Source organism: Rhamphochromis sp. 'chilingali', assembly GCF_963969265.1.
Source record: "Rhamphochromis sp. 'chilingali' genome assembly, chromosome: 1".
Lineage (NCBI taxonomy): Eukaryota > Metazoa > Chordata > Actinopteri > Cichliformes > Cichlidae > Rhamphochromis > Rhamphochromis sp. 'chilingali'.
In genome coordinates this window covers 52,991,686-53,018,077 of record NC_137929.1, presented here as the reverse complement: position 1 = coordinate 53,018,077, position 26,392 = coordinate 52,991,686, and the positions used below count along the sequence as shown (strand labels likewise).

The 26,392-nt window shown below is 38.0% G+C and overlaps 1 protein-coding gene across 1 annotated transcript; it reads right to left on the bottom strand.

Moving 5' to 3' along the window:
* LOC308408641 (Fc receptor-like protein 5) lies at positions 1-26,392 on the bottom strand (the record flags this gene model as incomplete). Its single annotated transcript, XM_080901008.1, has 13 exons — positions 1-430; positions 3,927-4,001; positions 4,819-4,851; positions 5,167-5,343; positions 6,443-6,691; positions 6,860-7,114; positions 7,802-7,864; positions 8,254-8,369; positions 13,809-13,998; positions 20,493-20,768; positions 23,125-23,169; positions 25,334-25,576; positions 26,290-26,392. The coding sequence occupies 12 exons, from the start codon at positions 26,390-26,392 to the stop codon at positions 3,928-3,930; spliced, it is 1,824 nt and encodes a 607-aa protein (XP_080757134.1). The 3' UTR covers positions 1-430; position 3,927.

The following is a 26,392-nucleotide window of genomic DNA, read 5'->3' as shown; positions in this document are numbered from 1 at the left end:
ACAAAATATATAAAGCGTATAAACAGCAATATGAAACAAACACATAGATAAAGCAAAAATATTTCATGTTTAACTGAAGAAACATAAAACTGAAGTTAATATGCTTGACGTTTATTTTCAGGGATATTTTGGTGCGAGTGCTTACACACTTTAACTTTTTAAATGTATACCTTTTCACTGCCCAGTGCTAATTTATTTATTTAACCATTGCTAATTATTTTAAACTTTTCTAACAGCCTTCATCAAGAAAGAGCAGTCTGTGTCTTCACCTCTGCTCTTCTATATATCTCTGAGCTGGCACTTCTTCCTCTCCTCTTCCTCACACTGTTGAATTTGTCCTGGTGTATCATCAAGAGTAGAAAAACCTTGTGTCTGGGCACCTCTCGCCTTGATGGATTTCTCAGTCTCTCTTGACTCTGGACACACAATCCTAAGGCAAAGTAAACCAACCATGGCACTTAACAAAAAATAGCAAAAGTTACAGTGGTCCTGAGAGGCCAAAAGGAGTGCAAGAAAACACCATCAAATTAAAAACACCACAAAACACAACAGAAATCGAAAAAAGATTACAAAGAAAGAAAACAAATAGAAAAATGCAGCAAAAGCTAAAAGAATAAACAAATCAGTCACTAACTTGACAAAGCTGATGCGGAAAGTGTGGTAGTGGATAATTTTGTTGCAAAAATGGCTGAATGCTCAAACAGCATGACGAAGAGTAATGTCAGGGTTCCTGGGTTGTGACCCAGTGTTTTCAGTTCATTCATGTTCACTGTTTATTTTCCACATGTTCTACTTCCTATGTGTCAGATTATGTTCAGCTGTGTTCTCATTGTCAGTCAGTCCGTCAAATAGAACTCACATTCTACTTGCTTTAAAAGCCTCTACTTTAGAATGCACACCGTTCATGCTGTCTGAACACTGGCAGAAAGCTGTGGAGGACAGGAGGGCCATGATGCTCAGCTGAATATCACTTTTACGGTCCTCCACAAACATCGGGATCATTTACACTAATGATAATGTTAGTTCAGTTATTTTGCTGCCTTATCTGGTTATATCGGTGGTGCTAAAAGGACGTTTTTTATAAGGAGAAACGAGCAGAAAAATAGTAGTTTATTCGGATTAAACCTGTGTTCTAATCCTGCATCTTAGCACACATGTGATTTCCATGTGTAAAAACTGCAAGTGTCCAGAGTCAAGACAGACTGAGAAATCCACTGCTGCATGATGTTATCTTATAGATATATTTCTCTTTTACTTTTATTATAAAAAGAAGTTTTATTTTTATTTATTGCATTTAGAGGGCAGGTGACCTCTAAAGGGCCTCTAAATTGGAACTCTAAATTGCATTCTATATATATTCTAATGTCTTAAGCCACAGTTATATCTGTCACATTGCATGTCTACTTCAGGTTAAGCGAACATCCAACGGTTATATTCACAATAACCACAGTATCTACCAGCATATAAAGTAAAACTGTATTGTGGTATAACTGCTAAACTATAATAAACCACTACCTTAAAAAACAAAAATTGAAGCTCTAATAGGAAGGCAAATATAAGTTTGAAATGTTGAAACATTTTAAGAATAGTAATTCTAAATGTTTGTTGCTTTTCAAGGTTTCTTTTTTGTTTGTTTTAGTCTTGATATGTCATAAATTCATGAACATATCAAATCAAATCAAATCAAATCACTTTTATTGTCACATCACATGTGCAGGCACACTGGCACAGCACATGCGAGTGAAATTCTTGTGTGCGAGCCCCACAAGCAACAGAGATGTGCAAACACAACAACACAAACGAGCAAAATACAAGAATGGCCAACCTGACACTAATAAATATATGTACAATATATAATAGTGTATGCATTTCTGGATGTGTATACTAAATATTTTCCTACGTGTGTGTGTGTGTGTGTGTGTGTGTGTGTGTGTGTGTGTGTATGCACATTTTTACAAATTAAATAGTTAAAAAAAAAATTAAAAAAAAATTAATAATAATAATAATAATAATAATAATAATAATAATAATAATAATAAAATATATAAAATATACAGAGTTGAATATGTGCAAAACAAGTGGCATTTATATACAGTGTGGAGTGCATAATGTTAAAGTTCCAGTAGTGTATATATCTGACAAATATGCTGTTTTCTATATTCCATTGTATAAACTGAATCTGAAAATGTATTTTTATTATGTTTCTAATTAATACATGTACATGTCTTCTAAATGTATAATTAATAGATCCACATCATACAGGTACAAATAAAGAGACACATGGGCTAAAAAATAAGTTTATACAGGACAGTGTATTACATGCCCAATATAAGAAAACTGGCCATAGAAGTTACAAAAAGTTATGCAACTGCTCTTCCAGAAGTCACATGTATTGTAACTGAAGTCAACGAGTCAAACATAAATGCAGCTGCCAGTATACTATATGAAGATAACACCTAATAACACCTATAGCAATTAACATAATAAAAATGGCTCTTTGCTGTAGTTAAATAGCACTTAAAGTTGACCTTTGCAAATTGGGTTTACTATAATATTCACTTATTATTTATTGGACTCTGTTAAGTGCATGCCCTGCCTTTTGTATGCAACAGATTTTAAAATTAAAAACAAATGCTAAATAATTATCGAATACCTTTTAACTAAAACACACATGTTTTGATACGGTGGAATTTTAGATAAACTTAATCTTTAATCACTTCTTTCCTATTTCTTTTTTTTTTTCCATGTCAGACATCTGCCAGTAAACATGTTCAACTCAAACTCATCTGTATTGAGAGCTGAGTTGTAAGTGTTGTAAGATACACGTAGCTCTTACTTCTAAGCTGGTGGCTTAAGAGCAACCAATCTTGAATAGATGAAAGTAAATGCTAAAGCAACATGAAAAGCATGAAAATCAGAAATCTATTCAACCATCACTTGGATGGATCATTTCAGAGTGGTTTAGAAGCGCATCATAGTGCAGAATCAGCACTTTTAATCATGTTCAGTGATCTTTTATTAATTGTAGATTCCTACTTCAAAGGTGATCTTGACCCTCTGAAAAACACATTTGGTATTAAGCGTGGTTTTTGACAATATCTTTACATTTAAGAAAGAAAATGCTGATGTCAGAGCTAGTTTTTACCCACTGAGGCTCTTAGGATAAAACATAAAATCCAAATCCAAATGCCTGTGCATTTGGATTTGATTGTAATATTTTATTTGTTTCAGTCATTAAATTGCTTCTGGTTGTACCAAGAAGTTAAAGAAGAGAGGAATTTGTATCTTTGTTCTAGCTTCCCGTAAACTTTGGAACAGCCTGGCCTCCTATTAGGACCTCACCAACACTCAGTAACACTTTTCAAAACCTGTTTCAACACTAATTTTCATGCCTTGGCATTCAATCTAGACTGAGCCTTCACATTTCTTTTTAGTTTTTTCTTGTGGTTATGTGTATTGTGTTGTTATTATTGCTTTCATGATATAGTTGAACAGTATTTTGGTCAGTATTGTTTTTTTGTGCTTATAAATGAACTGACTTGACTTGGCACTGGATATTTTAATTTAATGTAATTTGTTTTATTCATTGTCAATTCATAACAATCATCATCTGGAGGAGCTTTCTTACTAATTCCACTTCCCCAGCAAGTGGGGCACACCCTGAATAGGTTCGTGTCTATTTCAACACTAATATAATGCTCTTTGTGTCCCATTGTCAGTCAACAATCAAGCAAATCAAAAATATAAATATATGTCAAATACAGAACACTATAAATTATGATATCATGATTATCATCATATTTTAAGATATATATTTTCTATAAGTTATAGAAAAATATATAGTTTTCCTATATGGTTTTCCTAAATAAAGTAACAATAATAATAATAATAATAATAATAATAATAATAAAATGTAAAATGAGTACCTCATTTCTTTTTCTGTTTTGTCTCATTGTTGTAGGTATCCATTTGTAGATGAGTTACCTGAACATTTTCATACACTGAAACAGATAAAAAAAGTTTTGAAATAAGTAGTATGTGGTGACAGAAAGATAACTTACTCATTAGTCTATTTGAAAGACATTCTCACATAAAAACACTCACTCTTGGTGATACTGTGTTACAGCTTCCTAATTTTACAATTAGTTCACTGAGACTCAAAACTTCGCAGGAGAGATGAGTGTAAGATTAATAAAATAAACATAAACACTCTTACAAACACTTTTACAATACTCACCAAAAAGACTCAAAAACAACACAAACTTCCACAAATCTACTACAAACTGGACCTTGGAACAATATGCTTATTCGCACACCTCAGTCACATGGTCACTGAACACATCTACGTTATGCTATATTTGCAAATTTTACACCTTGCACATGTCTTTGGCTTGTCTTCTCTACTAAAACCTGACCATAACCTGAACCTGGTATTCAATACCTACTGCACAATCATCTCACTTTACTGCAATTGCACATGACCACGTTTTTTTGTTTGGGTTTCCACCGGCGTGGAATTACCAAAAATAGAGAGGGCATAGCCTAATATATGAAACAAGAAAATACCGCCATGTAATCCCTTTATTTCAACAAAGTAACTGTATTCTGAATACCACCTTTTTAAACTGAATAGATTTACTCATATTTTGTATTTTAAATACGTAACGTAATGTATTCCCCAACACTGTCTATTTTTTATATTCTCATAAATGCAAAATGGGGGGTTTGTGGTGAAACGGCATTTTGGTACGCTGTATACTGTGTATATTGTTGTATTGACAATAAAGACCTTGAATCTTGAATTTATAAACTACTCACCTGTTACTGACATGACAGCGTAAGAGCTTGCTACTAGGTGGAACAAAATAAAATAAAAAGAAGAACAATAAATAAAAAGTTAAAGAACAAACAGGTAATCTTACATTAATAAACATCCATTTAATAATTCCAAAAATTATTTCTCTTTCTGCCTTGTTTTGCTACTGAACATATTAATCTATTGTTATTATAAGTGCTTTACTGCACATCCAAACTGAGCAAAAGACTTCTTCTGATATCTACCTCGATGAACATCATATGAATTAAATTGTATTATTTAATTTTCTGTTCACCTTAAATTATTGGCACAATAAATAAGTAAATGCACAAATATAGAAAGAAAGAAACCTGTGTGTTTCTGGCAGTAATGTAGTCCAGCCACTATTATCACATCCACAGCCAAAATGATCAACATAGCAGGCAATATGATGGAGAGTCCAGTGGACCTGGATGGAGAGCTCTTCTGTTCAGTCTCTTGATCATCTTGAGGTATTGTCTCCTGAGGTGTGGGAGCAACATGTGCTGCTAACACAATAAATATACAATATTGTATTTTGTTAATTTTTGTTAAGTATTTCAAGATGATGAAATGGATAACAATCGAATCTATATTCCCTTGACGTGAGTGAAGACAGTGTTAGTTTCTCACTAGATCAACTAAATCAATAACTCAAAAGAAACTGCAATGACCTTTTGCACAGTCATGGTCAGCAGACGATTCATTCTAATAATTCTGGAGATAGGATTGTGACGCTGAAAAACTTGTTCATGCATTTATTACTTCTATGCTGGAGTAATTCATTATTATCAAGATGTCCTTAAAAAATCCTCATTAGAGCGTTTCCCTCTCGGACTAAAGGCTTACTTGTTGTTCCTAGAGTATTTAAAAGTAGAACAGGAGGGAGAGCCTTCAGTTTTCAGTCCCCTATTTTGTGGAACCAACTTCCAGTTTAGGTTGGGGAGACAGCCTCTCTACTTTTAAGATTAGACTTAAGATTTGGGCTGGATCAGTTGCTCCTGAATCCACCTTTATTTACACTACAATAGGTCTACACTACTGGGGGATTCCCATGATGCATTGAGTATTTCTTCTTTACTCACCTTTTCCACCCTCTATGTGCTAAATACACCTTTCTTCGAGTTAACATTGTCCTGGTTACATTAGTTATCTAACTTATGTTAAAAAAAATAATAATAATGATGAAATATTATCTCCACTTACTCAATCATAATCTATGCTAAATCTGAACATTATATAGTAGGACATGAAAGAGTGAAAATTATAATTATGGTTGAAGGCTGATGTTGATGTTGCACAAAGCAACACTGTGCCTTACAAAACTAGAGCTTTACAAACCCCAAAGTGTGGCTTTATTCTTGAATAAAATTCAGTTCAAGCATTTCCTTAGTATGCCTGATATTTTATATTCTTACATGCAAGCAGAGACTGCAGAGACCTGTTTTAAAACTTTAATTTTCTTCTAGCACCACTACACAAAGTTTAGAATATAGCAAAGAGACTATTGCGTGTATATTTGTGCATTGCATTTGCTCAAATGCAGAACTGTATAGTTTATTTGAAAATATTATGCATCCATTGTGCTAAAAAAATGTCATAGCTCACCTGTCACAGCCATCCAACTCTCTGGTGATTTCCCTTGAGATTCAGAAAAGCTGCACTTGTACAGTCCTTCATTAGACTTGGAAACATGGGGAATGGTTATCTTTCCTGCATATCCAGTTTCCAAGTAGTGACCGTCCTTGTAAAAATCAGGTGGAAGACTGGAAGGCATTCCTTTTTTTCTACAGCCCAAAGTGACAAAATCTCCCTCCATAAAAGGAAAAGCGGGAATCTCCAGGATCACATCTCCTCCTCAAAAAACAAGAAGATTTATAATAAAAATGAATACATTGACATCCCCCCTGACTAAAGTTAAGATGGCTGTAAAAACACATTTAACTCAAGTCCATCTTGATTTTTGAGTCTTAGTAGCATGTTGAAATTTTGGAAAAATGTGAAGTTAGTGGTTAGTAAACATACCAGTGATGGTGATGCTGACAGTCATGCTTTTCTCTCCATCTTCATTTTCACACCAGTATTCTCCACCGTGTGACTTAAAGGCAGGTTTAATGTACAAGAATTTTTTTGATGTTTCCCACTGAGTAGAATTTAAGCCAAGCTTTTTGATCACTCTCCATTCTGCTGGGCCATGAAACCCTGAGCAGTTTAATGAGATGGAGTCATATTCAAAGAACTGCAGTCTATTTGGATGAACATGAAGATAAGCTCCTTCTGCTGCACACACACAAAAATAAGTAAATGGATAAAATTAAATAAAAAAATGACTAGATGAAGAGATTGATATCTACTCTGCAAAAAAAGTGAATTTAATAGGGACCACCCACTTGCAAGTACAGTACAATAAAAGTACAATATACTTTTTTTTTCCAAATCATTTTCTTAGGAAATAGAAAGATAAGCCATGTCTAGTATTTGTAATTGTTATATACACTAACCGGTCACTTTATTAGGGACATATGTTCAACTGCTCTTTAACAAAATGGCTAATCAGTCAAATCAACAATTAGAATAGAAAACAAAATGATCTGAGAGACTTTGAATGTGGCATGGTGCCAAATGGGTTGTTGTGAGTCACAGATTTATCATAGATAGACATTTTTTTCAAGCACCCCTTGATTTCATGATAGCACCCTTAAAGTAACAATACAAATAGTATAATAGCAATTTATGTTGGTATTGTTTTTCTGACCGTTACATTTTCCCAGCTTGAAGGGAGTAAAGGTTGGAATGAAAATCGGGTTTAATGTGCAGTGTCATGATGGCACTCACACCGAGGCATCACTGATTCAACAACAGGTTTGTCATTACATTCAACCAGGCACAAGCAAAGTGTACCTAATAAAGTCACCAGTAAGTGTATTCTTACAGACATTTGTCTCTGTTAACAAAAGTTTGTCTTACATTCTTTAGCATACATACAATATTTATGGTCTTGAGCTATAAGCAGCAACAGCATTTTCACCACTGTAGAGACAAAAAAAATGACACATTACAGATGTCTTTATATGTAAGACATGGAATCTCAACAGCAAAAAATACTAATACTACTGCTGCTAATAATAATAGCAATAATACTAGTCTGGCTTTTATATACTTTTAGTTCAGTGTCCAGCTGACAGCGATCAGCAGAAGCAATTTAAAGTTACCAAATGATCTGGTTTCTTTAAGGCAACAGAATTAACACTTGCATCATATAAAAATCGTATTAATCACTCAGTTTAAATTCACATGCACTGTGCTTTATAAATAAATGTGACTTCTGAAAAAAGCATTAACAAACCGCTTAATAGACACACACATCCATGGATTTTATTTGAATGTTGATTCAGATGCAAATGAGGATCAGTACTCACTCAGTTTGATGCAGAGCTCCATATTGTACCTCACATGGGCCTCACTATTTAACTGAATACAAGTAAAACGTGACAGGGTAGTACTTCCCTTTTTCTGTGCAGCATAGAAGCCACAGCTACATGTGGGGGATTTTGTTTTTTGTCAACCTATCTCTTGAACTGTCAGAAGGAAGAGCCACTGTTACTTCACACAAGACATACAACAACAACAATCTTTATTTATAGAGCACATTTAAAAACCAGCGGTATACCAAAGTGCTTAACATAAGAGACAGAGCAGTAACATGAGTATTATAAGGCCTTAGCAAAGTCACCTCTAGACTTCAGCTGAGATCTAAGCTGCACCAAGAGTAACTGAGTAGATGATCTTAATGCTCTGGCAGGAACATACGATTTAAGGAGTTCCTTAAGGTGGCTCGGTGCTGTGTTGTTGGTAATTTTAAACGTAAGCAGCAGTATTTTAAATTGGATGCGGTATTTTATGGGTAGCCAATGCAGGTCAGCTAGAACAGGAGTGATACAGGCAAACTTCCCAGTTCTGGTCAGAATGCGTGCTGCAGCATTTTGGACTGTCTGCAGTCTATGAAGGAGGGCAGAATGAAGACCAAAATAAAGTGAGTTGCAGTAATCCAGCCTTGAGGTCACAAAGGCGTGGATGAGCTTTTCCAGGTCCTTATGCAGAACATACTGCCTAGCCTTAGAGATGAGACGGAGTTGGTAGAAACTAGATCTAACTACAGCAGACACTTGTTTATCGAGTTTGAACGAGCTGTCAAGCAACACGCCCAGATTGCTAACAGTGTCAGAAAGGGAGCTGGTAAGGGAACCAAAGGCATCACGAAGTTAGCCACGAGGAATGTTGCTGCCAAATACCACGATTTCAGTTTTCTTATCATTTAGGATAAGAGAGTTTCCTAGGAGCCATTCTTTGACCTCGCGCATGCACTCCATAATGCGGCAAATCTCCGTTAACGAGCTACCGCGGATCGCCCCGTGCGTGGGGCTGGACAGCGTCAACACGTTAACGAGCAAACTGTGCTAACGCACTAGTTCCCACCAATGTAATTGAGCATCGCGTGGCACATCTGATATACTGTTTTACTTTTTTCCATGACGCGCTTACCTTCAGGGTCATACGTCACATGAAAACCAAAATAGTTCCAAACGCCAGATCTGAATGAGGGTGGGGGAGGTTCAATTTCGGGTAGCGTTGAGGCAGTTGCCATGTTGCAACGAGCTTAACTTCTGTCTTGCTAGCTTGCGCTGCGCTCAGTGGATCTGCGCTCGACAGTGCAGGCTAGGCGGAGTAGTCGAACGCAGATCCACTGAGCTCTCAACACAGACAGCATCGTCAGAATAAAAGTTGATAAAATAAATTAAAAAATTTTGTATTGTTCGATACATATGCGTACCGAACCGAAAGCACTGTATTGAACAGCTCAATACCGATACATGTATTGTTGCACCCCTAATATATATATCTATAGATAGATAGATAGATAGATAGATAGATAGATAGATAGATAGATAGATAGATAGATAGATGTTCCTGGGATCTGCCGGAGCCACACTCACTTATATATAACGTAGGGTTGGTTAGCATGGTGGCCTAGCCTAGGGACGCTTAGTGGTGATGATGTAGTAAGTAATGATGCGAAGAATCATGAACGAATGGTTCAATACTCGAGAATCACTTTTGAATCATTCATGAGTCAGTAACTCAACTCCAACTGACTCACTGACTCATCCCTCTTGCTGTTAGTTTCATTATTAGAAATATATCTAGCTTATAATTAAAATTGTGGAGAAAAACACAACATCCAGTATCTTAACAAAAACATTTCTGCTCTGAAATGGAAGAAAAAACCCTGAGTAGAATCTCACATCAAGACAATAGCTCCTCGGTTCACAGTAGCATCGCTCTGCTAACATGCTAACAACACATTTGAGCTACTCACCCCCTCCCTTCCTGTGCTGATTTGTAGGGTACGCGAATCACTCAGGACTCACTAACTCATTCCCTTCCCGTGCTGAATCATAGTGCGAAGGAATCACTCAGGACGCGCTCACCCCCTCCCTCCTGTGCTGAATCATTGCACGAATGAATCACTCACTCACTCACCCCCTCCCTCCTGGCTCACAGCTTCTTCTTCTTCTTGGTTGGCACCAATGTTAAGGCGCATTACCGCTCCCTGGCTCACAGCTCAGTGGACATTTAGATGAGAAAATATATATTTGACACATTTAAGGAAAATACTAATAAAATAAAAATAAACAAAATAAATGTTCCCTATAGAATTTTTTTTGCTCTTTTTTGTTCTATAAAATAGTTGTTTTCTTTTAGAATCACTCATCTTAGCAGTAGGATATACATGAAAAGAGAAACAAATTAAGTTTGAGTGAAAATGTACATTTTTTGGATTCTCTGGTCAACTGACTCAGTGACTCAAAAAGTCCGATTCACTTTGGTAAGTGACTCATTAAAACCTGATTCAGTAAAAAAAAACAAATTTACCATCACTACTGGATACAGATGACTTGCTGAGGATTCAAGTATGGGTTTGACTATCTATCTATCTATCTATCTATCTATCTATATAGTTACAGTTAAAAGCTTATATACATGATCATGGGCATGAATGTATTGGTAATGTGGGTTTAAGGCTTTTAATCATAACAACTGGTCTTTTTTCAGGATGTATACAGCATAAGGCTGCAAGGGCTTTAAAAACATTTATATGGCTGATTTTTTATCTATGAGTGTAATTTCTGGTCTAGAGCTGAGTTTCCCACAGTGAAGGAGTCCCACCAAAAGCAGCAGCAGAGCCACCATCACAATAGTGAAAACAACCCTTAAGAGGAGGAGGAGATCACGAAAGTTGTCAGAAAAGAGATTAGTATCTCTGTGAAGCCCTGCAAAGAGACCAGAAATTTGCATATTAAGAAGAAACATTTGCAATTTTTCTTTTTGCATCGTCTTTCACACCATGGTGTCTCTTCTAACATCATGATACCCTAAATTTAAAAAAATATTTCTATCCCATTGTAAGATTACTTAAAAAATATATAAATAAAACCTTGCCATGCAAAATGCACTTTTTAAAAGAATCTAGTTATGTTGGTTAAATAATGGTACATAATAATATTGAATGATAAAGCGTGCTTTTCAGAATTCATGAGCATTTATCTCCGAATGTAGGTTTTGCTAATCCTTTAATTTAAAATACAACCAGCCTACGTGTTATTTTGAGCAATGCTTGGATGGCTGGACAGAACAGTGACACAGTAGTGTGTGTGAGAGCGTTTCAGTAGTGTGTGTGAGAGCATTTCAGTAGTGTGTGTGAGAGCGTTTCAGTAGTGTGTGTGAGAGCGTTTCAGTAGTGTGTGTGAGAGCATTTCAGTAGTGTGTGTGAGAGGTAAAATTTCAGTAGTGTGTGTGAGAGCGTTTCAGTAGTGTGTGTGAGAGCGTTTCAGTAGTGTGTGTGAGAGCGTTTCAGTAGTGTGTGTGAGAGGTAAAATTTCAGTAGTGTGTGTGAGAGCGTTTCAGTAGTGTGTGTGAGAGCATTTCAGTAGTGTGTGTGAGAGCGTTTCAGTAGTGTGTGTGAGAGCGTTTCAGTAGTGTGTGTGAGAGGTAAAATTTCAGTAGTGTGTGTGAGAGCGTTTCAGTAGTGTGTGTGAGAGCTAAAATTTCAGTAGTGTGTGTGAGAGCGTTTCAGTAGTGTGTGTGAGAGGTAAAATTTCAGTAGTGTGTGTGAGAGCGTTTCAGTAGTGTGTGTGAGAGCGTTTCAGTAATAATGTCCCTTACGGCATGTTGGGTCTGTGTTTCCACAAACCCCGCTAATTCTAGAGACTTATTCATCATGAAGAAAACAAGACAGTCGATCGATCCATTACTTGCACAAGGGAGGCCTCGTCTGTGTCCAGCACGACAAAGAACCCCAAAATGGTGGCCTCCTCTCGCTGCCTTTTATTGACAAACTTCAAACAATAGTTTACAAAGCACCTCCCCTTGCAACCCCCCTTTGGTTACAAAGACAAGGCACTGTATGTAAATGTGTGTGTGTGTGTGTGTGTGACCTCCTGCTGACCAAAGGGTCATAAACCCAGGAAGCTTACATCAAAAGAAACAGATCTTTCAGATAGGATGTATCTACAATAAAACCTCCCCCAGCACAGAGTGGCTGGAGAGGTGGTCAGAATCAAAGGAATGGCTTTGATCCTACTGCTTAAACTAAGACTGTACAAATTTAAGAAACACAATGGCAACATTCAACAATTAGACTTAACATTTCCCTCCTTTTTGTCATTGTTCTTAAATTTCAACTTATGCACCCTTTGTTCAGACAGTGTCAGTGTAGATTTCATTCATGCACAGTAAACTACATCCTGTACATAAGCAAATCAATGTCAACAGTTCAAAAACAGGAATTAATATTTTCAAAAGAAGATGCCACCAAGGACCAGACGGTAACCAAGCTATCCAGCCTTGTGGCGGATCTACTCCTGTCGTGCAATTCATTATGTATTTCTTCAAGTAAACAACTGAATGTCAAAGGTCAAACAAGAAGAATCATCATTCTCAAAAATCATGTGTCACTACAATCCAACTGTATATAGACATAGGTATTTAAATGCATCAGTTGACTTTATTGTTTGTCCATGTGGCTCTCAGCTAACTTCAAAGCTGCAGCAAGTCAACACCCTTCTTTATGACTCCTATCAACCCCCCAAATCTTCTCACTGTAGGCATCCTGTGGGGGTTAGAGTCAACTTGTGAATTATCTGCATTTACAACTCTTCTCCTGTCCTGTTGTCACCGCAGAAAAAGCTTTGTAAAGGAAATTGGATCAAGCTGTTTTGATCTTCTTGGCTCAAAACCTCAAGTGTTCATGATGTAAATGTAGACAAAAGGCTTCTCTGTTTACATCCTTCTTGCAGAAGACAAAAGAATAGGTGATGTTGCCATGTTCCATGGTTAATCTCCAACTTGGGCTAATCCATTGTCCTTCATACACATAGGCATTTGGCCTGTTTCCAGTTCGTTTAACTGTATAATGTCCTGCAACAAGTCATATTCTTTGAGTCAGACGAGCAGGTCTGTCCTACCAGAGCAGTTCACCTTCCCAGCTACTGGTGAATCAACCTTCCATTCAGGTTCAGAGCAGTTGAAAAGTTGGCAGTGTTCCTGGATGTGTTGCTAAAGCAACCAAACAAACTGTCTCGCTCTCAGTGATGCTACAGGGCCACAGTCCAGAAGAATGTGTAGCCAGTGGCATCACAAGCATAACCATTGGTCTCGTTGTTTATGTGAGCGGTTGTGTTCTTAAACTGCCACCAGTAGTTGTTGAAAACCCATGCGGGTACCTGGTGTGGTTCGCTCTGTCCCAGTGCGCTCCCTGTCATCCCACTCAGGGTCCACAGGCACAAGAAGATGCACAGCACATTCCCAGCCATTCTGATGAGTACCTGTGGCTCAGTTGGTTTCTTCACCGGATTGAGACGAGGGGCCCTGGAGGCTTTCCCCCCCCTTTGTTCCCGGTCTTCCTGCCACTTACTCCGAGCTGGCCTGAATGTTCGTCACCTTCTTGCAGTGCGCTTGATATATCCAAGTGTTCCTTCCAGCAATCTTCACTGCTGTGGTCGTCGTCAGCAGCATCCGATATGGACCTTCCCACCATGGACTGGACCAGCACTTCCTCTCCATGGCCTTATCATCATCCAATCTCCAGACTTCAGGCTCTGCTCCTGCGAAGAAACAGAATCATCTGGCAGATCATTTGTTCTCATGACTACTTTACTTTTAAACATTTTCAAGCATCTAATCTGCTAATATGCTCTCTCTTCTGCTTTTCTATCATCACTACAGAAGACTGGAACTCTAACTCTAAATCCTCTAACATGTGTAATCTCAAAGAGTCAGACCATTCTCTGTTGGAGTAATCCTCGTGTACTTATTCTATACAGTCTAACCATGTCCTGCCTGTCTTCCTAAATCTTAACTTTACTGTTCCATTAGTTCTCTCTGCAAAAAAGTTTTTTTTTAAAAGTATTTAATAATCCTAGAGTGAGTATAACGACTGCTCATCTCCCTCCTGTTTGAGACATGGTATAGCCAATGGCTCAAAATAGCAGCAGTCTTATACAAATTATTAGGCAGTACTGGTTTATCACACAGATAAAAAATCATCCTGCAAGCTTGCTCCCTCTGTAAGTCACAACTATTGTCCTGCAGTAGGTGAGTGGGCCTGCATGTCTGCTAATGCTGTACTGATAAAAGGTTAACACCATGTTTAACTAAAGCTGCCTCTTTTGCGATCTTATCTGCAAAAACTTTCCCTAATGCAACCGGATCTTTCCCTCACATGTGTGCTGCACATTTACAAACGGCAATTCCACTGGTTAATAACGCTGCCTCCAGCAGATTTTGCAAGAGTTTGGTGTGTTCTGCAGGTTTCCCTGTAGAGGTTGTCACCCCTCGTCTCACTCACTGCACTACAAAGAAATGTACAGTAGCAAATGTATACTGCCTATCAGTGTATATTGTCTCTCTACAGCTTTACACGCTTCCGTTAAAGCTAGCATCTCTGCTGCTCAAGCAAACATGAAACATGCTAGTTGTCCTACATAGATAACTCTCTCTCACTGTCAGCTACAGTAAAACGTGTTCTAGTCTGTCCCTCTGCTGTTGTAAAACTCAAATCATCAACAAACCAAACCTTTCCCTCAACGAGTGGCACATCTATTAAGTCATCCCTCAGCTTACACTTCTTCTCCTCGCGCTCTCTACTCTCATGAGAAGTGCCCTCCTCCGTTGGCAAAAAGGGTTTGGCAGATTCAGAATTCTGCACCACTTTATGGTAATATGTGTGGTTGTGAGAGTAACAGTAACATTAAAGACAAGTGTCTTGTAGGTGACAGAAATGTAAGTTTAGTCTGCAATAGTAAACATCTACCTCGTGTGGAACTAACAGTGTCAAAGGGTGAAATAAACTATTGAAACATTGTACAGCTTAAGCTGCTGCACATACTGGTCTCACGCATGGAGGTAAAGCACGAGCAACTAGAGCTAATCTTTTAGGATAGTAAGTTACTGGCTTCACTTGTGGAAAAAGTGCTGTTAGTTATTTTACAGTCACCTGGCATTTGTGCTGTTCACAGAACCACAAGTCCATCGCTGGACCTCCTCTGCGCTGTCACTTTTTGGAGCTTGGCACGCTCCCTCAGGTTCCATTTTGTGGGCGATCCTCTCAGTCACTCCTTCTCATCATGGCACCTCATGACATCTACAAATTGAAAAAATGACACTCCTCTCGCCACACGGCTTTCGCCATGTGTCAACTCCCCAATGAGACATGTACAAGAGTGTTGCACAGTCTCCCTAAAACAATCTCCAGGGTTTGTCCCTTGGAGCAGCTTCACTCCAAGCTGTAACCCTGTGTAAGAACATTAATCAGCACTTAAATGTTCAGCTTGTTTAACTCCCAGCTCCTGTATCACAGAAGACAAAGTCTTAAATTTAAACAACTTCACATTTGCAACCAACTGTAGATCATAAGAGTAATAAAGTATTCAGCATCACAGAGACAAGTATCATTGCGGGTTTATTCTAAACTCATTAAACTTCTACTTTTTCCCATAATTTGTTCCAAATTATTTAACATCTCAACGTCATTCCACATTATAATCAGTGAACTTCACTTATAGGCCATCAAAGCCTCATCTGAACATGGATGCACCACTTGCATAGGTTTAATACTTGTAAATAAACAGCTAATCACACAAATCACTGCAACAATAATAGTAAACATTGTTTAATATTAATTCTGGACCTCACCTCTTGACGCATGGACACTTCTCATGCGTCAACTCACCAAACCTGGATCCCTGTCTTAAAAACTGGCTCCACCAGGAGCCTGCATACACAAAATCTGGAATAAAATCAAACTTCACACGTATAAACAATTATATCAAAAAAGTAATACGCATTCAGCACGGGCGAGACAAGTGTCATGTGCAGGTTTTCTCAAATCATTAAATCACTATCATTACCATAATTCGCCTCAAACATGGATCATCCCATGTGCTCAGTTAACATTAATGTAATCGGTGACTTCTCTTAAGCAAAGTCACTCCACTCATATATTTATTATGGGTCCAAAAGTGGCCAGCAAATGAGCCCATAATAAACTATTCCATAAATATCGTAATCTCTTATTTGTTTTACTCATGTCACTTGTCCGCTTCTGCCGAATCCTCCACAGCATTCTCAGAGAAACAAACATTAGCAATACCCATTGACTGTGGTCAAACGGAGGTCAGACACAGGTCAACAGGTTCCAGAGGTGCCATAAAAACACCATAAAGTTAGCTAACCCTAGCCGTGGAAAGAATGTCATTCACATATAAACCCAGAAATCCTGTAGTGGGAAAGAACATCAACCAGTTGTCCTGGTATAAATCGCATCATCAATTCACATGAAGAACTGGCATGCTGTAAGAAAAGAAAATGCAAATATTAGCGCTGCGCAGGTGTGTGCATACTTTGTCACAGTTATCTCTGTGAGCAACACAAGCCTATGAATAACACACACATGGTAAATTCACAGACACAGAAAAATATAAACTAAAAGGTTAAATTTTCAGAGTTCACATAGTCATGTGACCCAAGTTTCCTCCTGTGGTCTCCTGCTCCTGCAACAGAGACGCACACAGAGATACATCCACACCTTTGTCAGGTGGGGGTTAACTTCACACAATGGTGTTAAGTCAGTCAGTCTTGTCAGCTTTTGTCAGTCAGTCAGTTCCCCATTTATTTTAAAATTCTTACTCATTCACTCAGTGATTCCTTCTTTTGCTAATTGTGGAAATTATCGTCGCATTCGTTTCCACGCTCAGCAAAACAACGTCATTTCAAAAAGAAAAATAATTTAGACTGGATTTCCTCGTTGAATCCTTTTGGACAGGAATTTGTTTCCTGATTGTCCCAAATAAGAGCCCATTTTAATTTTGGAGAAGCTCACTTTGCAACAGTTTTCTTGATGACGCTTCGATTCTAATCGTGCAGATCTGCTCAAACAGAGATCATCAAACAAAACTTTCAGTGCACCATGAAAGTAACAAAATAAAAGAAAGAAAATAAGAGAAATCAAAGAAAATAAAGGAAAGATAGGCCTTGTTTAAATCATGACACGTGTTCTTCATGCCAGGGGGATAAATCGTAACAACCCAATTGGCAGGTTCAACTTTAGTAATAAAAGACAAATCAAACAGCCAGTTTAATCTCAAACATTCATCCAATCAGCCATACACACAACATACAGCATAACCCTGTTGTCTTAGCACATAATAAGTTTTAGTTCTCATGTAACTAAATGTGTGCCATGGTAAAACTTCTTCACACACCAGAAACTCACAATCAGCTCACTCAACTCACTCATTTAAGACCTCTCATCAGCATTCTGTTTCCTCCTCTATGATGCAACCATCTGTCCTCCTATAATATTCAGTCCACTAGTCTATGTATCACTTTCATCTTACTAGTGACTTGGACAAGATGACAAACAGAATCTCATGCTTAAGATGCTGTCTGGTCTCATGAGTATCATTGTATGTGTATATGCATGTGGGGTTAGTATAGTTAATGCATTTTCAGTATGTTTTTGTGTTCATCTCTCACCACACTTCCATTATTCTCATCACTGCTTAAAACAACACACATCTCTCTCTGTTTTTTTTCTTTAACTGTACTTTTCTCCAAAACAGAAAATAGCATTACAGCTGTTTCAGACTGAGAAACACCAAACACTCTTCGTGCCATCATTCATCCACACAACTATTTTATTTCTTTTTGTCCACTGGGCAGGTGACCTGCAGAATCACGTCTGCCCCAGCTGGATACCTTTCACACACACCATGACGTCAGACACTCTCACACTCGCGGAATTGATCAGGAGAAAAACTTTCTTCATCTTCACTCTGTTACAGAAACACCATATGTTTTGTTTTTTTGTGTTGTGTCAGGGATGGATATGTAGTTGTAACGTTTGTGTTCACTTTCTTTCCTTTCTGTCTCCTCTCTTGCCTAGTCTGTCTTCGACTCAATGCTGCTCCTAATATGCCTCTAATCTCTCCTCCACTTCTACCTCTGCTCTCTCACGCTCTTCTCTGACTCTACTTTCTGCTAACATTCTTGCTCTTCCTAATGCTTTTCTACGGTGTTGTTCTAGAGTAGTTGCAGTGGATTGAGCTGTAGTTTCATCCTCAGGTTTCACAACTACTTCTTGCAATATTGCTCTTTTAACATTCTGTGCTTCTCTCCTCTTCTGAGCCTGCTCCAGCCACAACTTAGCAACTGCTAACTGCAATTCCTTCCTCTGCTTCGCTTTACCTGTTTTACCTGCTACACTTACAGATATTCTTTCTACCAGCATTTTACACTTAACTTCCACTAATGTCCCTTCAAATCCACATTTCTTACGCCAACAACCTACATACTGCGTGCTGCCTGGTAAAAATTTCTCCATAAATTTTACATCTCCTTCTAAGGCAGACTTACACATTTTATTCTCCATTACAAGACAACAATCAGCCACACTCACGCAGACCACGTCTGGCCCGCACACACACACAACATAGGCCTATCGCTTGCGTCTGCACGCACAGCTAGCGCTCTCTGTTGAAAACTCTCAAACGCCCCATATGGCGGAGAATTCAACCTTCGGACACTCTCTAACGCCCCAAATGGCGGAGATTCCGGACTCCTTCACGGCGGAGACGCCGAACCTAGGTTATCTCCACGCCCCAAATGGCAGAGAACTCTCTACGCCCCAAATGGCGGAGAAGCCTGCGTCTCTCTCACGCGGCTAGCGCGCTCCCGGACTCACGTTTAACGCACAGCCCGTAGCCGCTCTCTAAGGCCTTCTGTACTCACGGTTTGTTTACGTTCATGGGAAGAGCCTCTGGATCCCGTCAATCGTCATCCATCCCGAGGGGCGGTCAGGAGCAAACTTCCCGGCCTGGTGGCAAGCCAAAAACACCAGGGCTTTACGTCAATCATCCCAGACGTTGCGGTGGCGTCCTCTCCCTCTCCTCGGTGGATGCAATGTGTTAGGCTCCGGCTCCGAAGGACCAAATAAATGTTGGGTCTGTGTTTCCACAAACCCCGCTAATTCTAGAGACTTATTCATCATGAAGAAAACAAGACAGTCGATCGATCCATTACTTGCACAAGGGAGGCCTCGTCTGTGTCCAGCACGACAAAGAACCCCAAAATGGTGGCCTCCTCTCGCTGCCTTTTATTGACAAACTTCAAACAATAGTTTACAAAGCACCTCCCCTTGCAACCCCCCTTTGGTTACAAAGACAAGGCACTGTATGTAAATGTGTGTGTGTGTGTGTGTGTGACCTCCTGCTGACCAAAGGGTCATAAACCCAGGAAGCTTACATCAAAAGAAACAGATCTTTCAGATAGGATGTATCTACAATAAAACCTCCCCCAGCACAGAGTGGCTGGAGAGGTGGTCAGAATCAAAGGAATGGCTTTGATCCTACTGCTTAAACTAAGACTGTACAAATTTAAGAAACACAATGGCAACATTCAACAATTAGACTTAACACGGCACCTCATAGAAAATGCCATCCTTATAGAAGAGAGCTGGAAGGCTGGCAGACAGTGTCTTGTTTCTACAATGCAGAGTTACAGCTTCACCCTCCAGCACATGAGCAGGGCCCTCCAGGATTACTGAAACAACTAGAAAACATTTTACCACATTTTTAAAGTGTAAATGTTTACTTAATCTCTTTATCAATTTGTTGGTGATCCATCAAACTTGAGGGTAATTATTATAAACACTGAAAAAATGATTTTGCAATGCCATTTATACTCAACAGTTTCTTTTATGTCCAAGTGGAAGGAAGCCTTGGGCTGGACCCAGGACACATTAAAGAGATTATACATCTCGGCTGCCTTGGGAGGTAGGGAGAGAGGGAAGTCTGGGCATATCTGCTCATACTGCAGGCCTCAAAACCCTCATGAGTGGTCAAAAATACATGGGCAGAGTTGCATTTTTTATTTATTTTTTTGTATTTAACTTTAGGGTATTTCTATTTGTGTTGTGGCTATGCCACAAATTAATTAAATAACCTAAAAAAAAAACCCCACAATGTTCCACTGCTAAATGGTTAGATCTAACAGAGTTTCATGTATAATTTAAAGGATACATGAACTTGAAAGCAAATACCTTCTCCATTTTGATTTTCCAAACTGCTGTTTATCACCACCAGGGAGGTCTCTGGTGATTCTCCAGCTCCAGAGATTATACACTTGTAGAGTCCTTCATCAGACTTGGAAACATTGTGAAGGACCATCTTCCCAGAATAGCCAGTTCCAATTTTCAGGTCATCTTTATAGAAATCAGCTATGTGGTTTAGAAGAGCTCCTTTCTTTTTACAACGCAGGCTGATAGTTTCGCCCTCCATGACAGGGAAAGGTGGACTCTCCAGGATCACAGAACCAACTGAAACATTTAATAAATGTACAATAAAAGTTCAGTCCTGAATTCAGATTATACAAAATTGCATTTAATGTGAATTATACATAAAATATTAGATAATGATATGCCATGTGGGGGGTTACAAAAATAGTTCATACATATGGTAAGAAACAAGGGGGAGATTCAAATTCATGTGACAAACTACTTAAAAAAACACACGCACAGGAAAAACATTCCCAGACATCACTGTGGCCATATTAACCTAACATGTATTAGACAAGAAAGTGGCAAAAGATAATTCATCATCACAAATATCTAATACTACGGCTACTTGTTCAGTTATTATACACAGCAAATTCAAAAGTGTTAAATTTTTTGGTGTTAATAGTCTTCTTGCAAAAGTAGAGTTAATTTTACTCTAAGCAGAGTCACATTCTTTTAATGTAACTCTGAGGTGTAAAATGATAGTAGTTAAAATCGAGTGTTAAAAATGAGTGTTTCTCTGTCAAATCTGGAGGTGTTAAAATGGAAACATTAACTCTTGACCTCTTAACTCTGAACTCCTAGAGGGGCTATGACACCAACAGAGTAAATTCACAGACTCCGCCCCCAGCACGGCTCCAATCGAAGCTGAAGTGAAGCCGTTTCAGAACATTTTGCTCTACATATTTGAGTTGTTTGCCATGCTTGGTAAGTCATTTTTTCAAAGATTGTTTCAATTATTATTATGAGCTTTTACTTCTGTGGCTCTTTGGAGTTGAGACAAAGCTGTGTGAAAGGCATTAGCCATGTTGCTCGCTGATAGCATAATATTCTGTTTTAGCTAGCTGAAAGGTATTGTTTGCGGGCAAATACCACAGCCTTGAAAAAAAGCTTGCATGTGAATTTTCAGTCAAACTTTTGGTCAAATACACCTAAAACAATGTCTAGAATGTGAAATGTTGGTATAATGGTGCTACTTGAAGCCTGAAAACGATCGCCCATAAAAAAAAAAACAAAATAAAAAAAAAACGAGCAAACAGCAGTAGCAGACGTCCTGACTGGGTTCTACGTTAGCATAGATCCCTCCAGAGTTTTGTGCACACGGTTTAGGTAAAAATTAAAAAGGTTGAGGTTTTACATTTAGTTCAGTATTACCTGTTGCCTGTGTCTTTGTCTTTTGGGAAAATACTTTACACAAGTAATGGCTCAAAGAGGATTCCTTTTTTTTTTTTTTTTTACTGTGCTGCAATTGATTACTGGATTATTTGTGCCATTAATTAGTGTCAACTAATTTTTATTCAATCTCCACACAGGATATGCTTGTGAAGATGGAATATGGGGGAGAGCAGAAGTGCATTGAAGTTCCACAAAGGGATGAATGAAGGACATGCATATTGTATTGAAGAAATAAGTGATGAGATGCTGTTATTTGCATTTACCATGTCAGACCTTTTGATAAACACAATTCTAATGAAAGTGAGAACATGTACACTGTTACATCTTTCAGAAAATGTTTTGAAATTGTGGTGCACAGTTCAGAATAAATGTTTTTCAAAAACCATTGCATCTTTTTAGTAAATGTTTATTTCCAAAAGAAATTTCTAGAAGTTCAGAACAGTAAAATTCCCGCTTTTTAGAATGAATTAGAAGATAACTCTTACGTAGTTAAACTAAAATACTCTTTGAGAGTTAATATATAAACTCTTAACACCAAGTGTTAAATTATCAACTCCAGACAGATTTGGTGTTTAACACTAAATCAGAGTTAACGTACCAACTCTCCAAAAAGAGTTAAATTAACACTCTCTGGTGTGGACCCATATAGACACTTTAATAGTGTTGAAATCAAATCCGACAGTGTTAATTTGGACATGCTGGATTTGCTGTGTACCTGCAGTGCAGGTTATTCAGTTTTGTAACTGTACAATCGAACAATATGCTGGGTTGGCTTCCAAATGGTCTAAAAATATTAATAATACTACTATAATCAAAAGATACATTCCAAGGCTCTTGCCACAATACTACATGAAAACTACACAAACTTGCAAATTTAACAGCTACTATAGCTCCACATAGTGTAATAAACAAAGTTATATCTGTAACTGTTTAGTTAACCTAGGAAAAACTGCATTACCCTTGATGTTAGAATTAGTTTTTGTGGCCACGATAGAGTTGTTACTGTAATTGTTTTAAATTACTTGTATCAGAACCTGAGTCATACTTAACTCGAATTTCTTGGATAATGAATGTATTTAAGCACTTATAAGACATTTAACTGTATCAGGGATATTGAATGACAGACTTCCCAAAAGAGAATATTTTAGATATAATGGCATATGTATTATGTGATCATCTTCATGTAATTAAGCTATAAGGTCAACCAGACTTAAATTCTCACCTTCAGTCATAGGATGAGAAAGATGCTCCTGTGACACAGCTTCACCTGTATATAACAGAAAATATTCTGTAACCATATAATTTAGTACCGTATTTTTCGGACCATAAGGCGCACTGAATTATAAGGTGCACTGTCTGTGTTCATACATAAGGCACACCAGATTGTAAAGCGCATTACGCGGGAAACAGTCTAATAAGTCAAACTTTATTCAACTCATTCTTCTTGCTTCCTCCACTTCCATACAATTGATTCATGAATTCTCTCGCAGCTGCCCTATTCCGATGTTGTTGCAGTATATTAATGACTAACCTCGTATTGTGGATGGATTATCTCAGTTGCTCTCCTGTCTGAAGTTTGATCTATTTACAGCATCCTGCCATGCGATTGCGTTTGACCATAACCACTCGATGTGCCTCTAGCGATCACGTAGCACCAGTGTTGGGGAGTAACGGAATACATGTACCGGCGTCATGTATTTAAAATACAAAATATGAGTAACTGTATTCCGTTACAGTTACCGTTTAAAAAGGTGGTATTCAGAATACAGTTACTTTGTTGAAATAAAGGGATTACACGGCTGTAATGCCCGTGTCTCAATCTCTCCTTGTGGCCTGCATAATGATGTGACGAAATATTTATTATTGTTCAAAAAATTATTTAATATGAAGGCAATAGACAGAGTTTTACAGGCATAGCCCTAAAGAATATAGTCTCATGGGGAGTGTAGCCCAGTTGTAAGTAAGCTATTAAGACTCGACTGTATACTGTGTTCGTGTTTTCCTCCAAAACAATAAGTTCCGTTGGAGCAGCAAAGTTGACCCAGACAACAAAGTAAAGCTAGTTTTTGGTTACGAACCCAACACGGAACCCAACGCATTAGCCAGAGGTCCTTTTACTACGGTTCAGAGCCGCGGACCTGTTTCATATACGCGCGGAATAGTTTTCTATACGAGACCGCTGCAAAAATTGCAGCGTTAGGTCCAACCTACTGTTACTCATTTTATATTAAGATTTAAAATTCTAGTTGGTATCGGTATGGCGAATAGCCTTCAGTAATAGTAATAAATCACACAGCAATAGTACATTCATGTAGTTGTAAAAAGCATGATAATATATTAAGTAATCCAAAGTATTCCGTTAAGTTACTCTATTTGAGTAATGTAACGGAAAACGTTACAAAATGGATTTTGGGGCATGTGTTCTGTAATCTGTAGTGGAATACATTTTATAAGTAACCTTCCAAACACTGCGTAGCACATTATTAAATACCAGCTAGCCCAACTTCAGTAACCCTACAAACATCACTGCTGTTTAGTTTTCTGTCTTCATTTATGTTGGAAGTGATAGCAGAGCTGTACGTTTTAATTTTTTCAAAAATCTCTCAGTCAGAACATGTTATATCATGTTTGGGTGGAAACTAGCGAGCTAACTTCTAACTCTGTTAAATTTAATACATTCTGTTTTCATGGATGCCTGGATGTTAAACTTAATTATTACACCAAGTAAAGCAGCAACTCTGATCATTTTATTAAGGATGAAAGAATTTAGACCGTCTTTAACTTTCAGCATTGCGACAGTGTTTGTTTGACTTTGGGACCTGAATGAGACGGAGTATTGCACCCAGATTACTCTGCAAGGGTCCTGACTATGGTAGCCGTAATGCTACGACAATCTATTTTTTGAGAGATTTTTGAGTGCCGTGTACCACACAAAATCCGTTCGAGGTCAGTGAGCACAACCAGAATTCATACATAAGGCACACTGGATTATTGGCGATTTTTGTGAAGATTTAAGGATTTTAAATGCACCTTAGAGTGCGGAAAATACGGTAAATAAATCAAACAGTGTAAACCTGTGTTAGCTCCTCAAAGCTGAGGCAACATAGTTACTGGAAACATTCCTGGTTGCCAAAATGTGCCCCTTAATCCTTAAATTCTCCTTGATAGAGTCAAAAATACCCTAAAGTTCATCCTTGCATCCATCCTAAAGTTTGATTACTTTTGTTAAAGTGACATAAAAATAAACAACATTGAACATTTTTTTAAACTGCTGTATAAGTGCTGCAAATTTCTTGTTTGATCTTGCTAAAATTTGACACATATTTATTAAGATACGTTTTAAATCCTAGAACAACTAATTAATCTATTCTTATACACTTTTATATGTAACAAACTTGAGGCTTTTATTTTGAAATATGTTTATGTCTCACCTCTGACTGACAGCCAGTTTTCAGGGGATTCTCCAACTCCAGATATCCTGCACTTGTAGAGCCCTTCGTGAGACTTGTAAACTCTGTTGATGGTCATGTACCCTGTAGAACTGGTCCCAATGAAGATGCCATCTTTATAGAAGACAGCTGGGAGACTGGCGGACATTCTTTTTCTGCAGCACAAAGTTACGGTCTCTCCCTCCATCACAGGATGTGTAGGACTCTCTAGCATAACAGGAACAGCTGAAATAGATCATTGACATCCACATATTATCAAAAATACCTTCTGCCCCACTGAAAATCTGCATGACAATCACATCTTGATGGTTTCATTTAACAGATGAAAGATTACAGAAGCTTTGTCAAATGTATCAACCTAACTGTATATTTTGACATATAAGACAATAATTCGTATATTTTTTTTACCCCTACAGTACATCAAAAATGTATCATGCATCCTGATAAGCACACAAATCCTGATGCGCATAGGTTGGTATCCAATTTGGAACCAAGAATATTTCCAGCAGTGTTACATTACGAATGGTATGCATACACCATAAACAAAATATACAATAAAACAAAATGACGACATATCCTTTGTGCTGTGCTTACTTTTGATAGCTAGCCAGCTCTCTGGTGATTCTCCAACTCCATGTATTTTGCATTTGTAAAATCCTTTGTGAGACTTGGAAACATTTTGGACTGTCACCTCTCCTTCAAAGCTGGTGCCAATGAGTAAGTTGTCTTTGTAAAAATAAGCCGTAAAATTGGAGGAAGTCGTCTTGTTTCTACAGTACAGATTCACAACTTCTCCCTCCATCACAGGATGGACGGGACTCTCCAGTATGACAGAACCAGCTGAAAAATGTGTAGTACGTTTTTTTTCTTCTTCTGACTTTATAAAAGATGGATTGTATAATTTTCACATTTCAGATTTTAACTTTGAGAAAACATACTTGACACAGTGATATTGATGGTGTTACTTCGCTCCGTTCCACTCTCACACCAGTATTCTCCACTGTCTGATACAAAAGCATAGTCGATCGTGCAGGTCTTCAT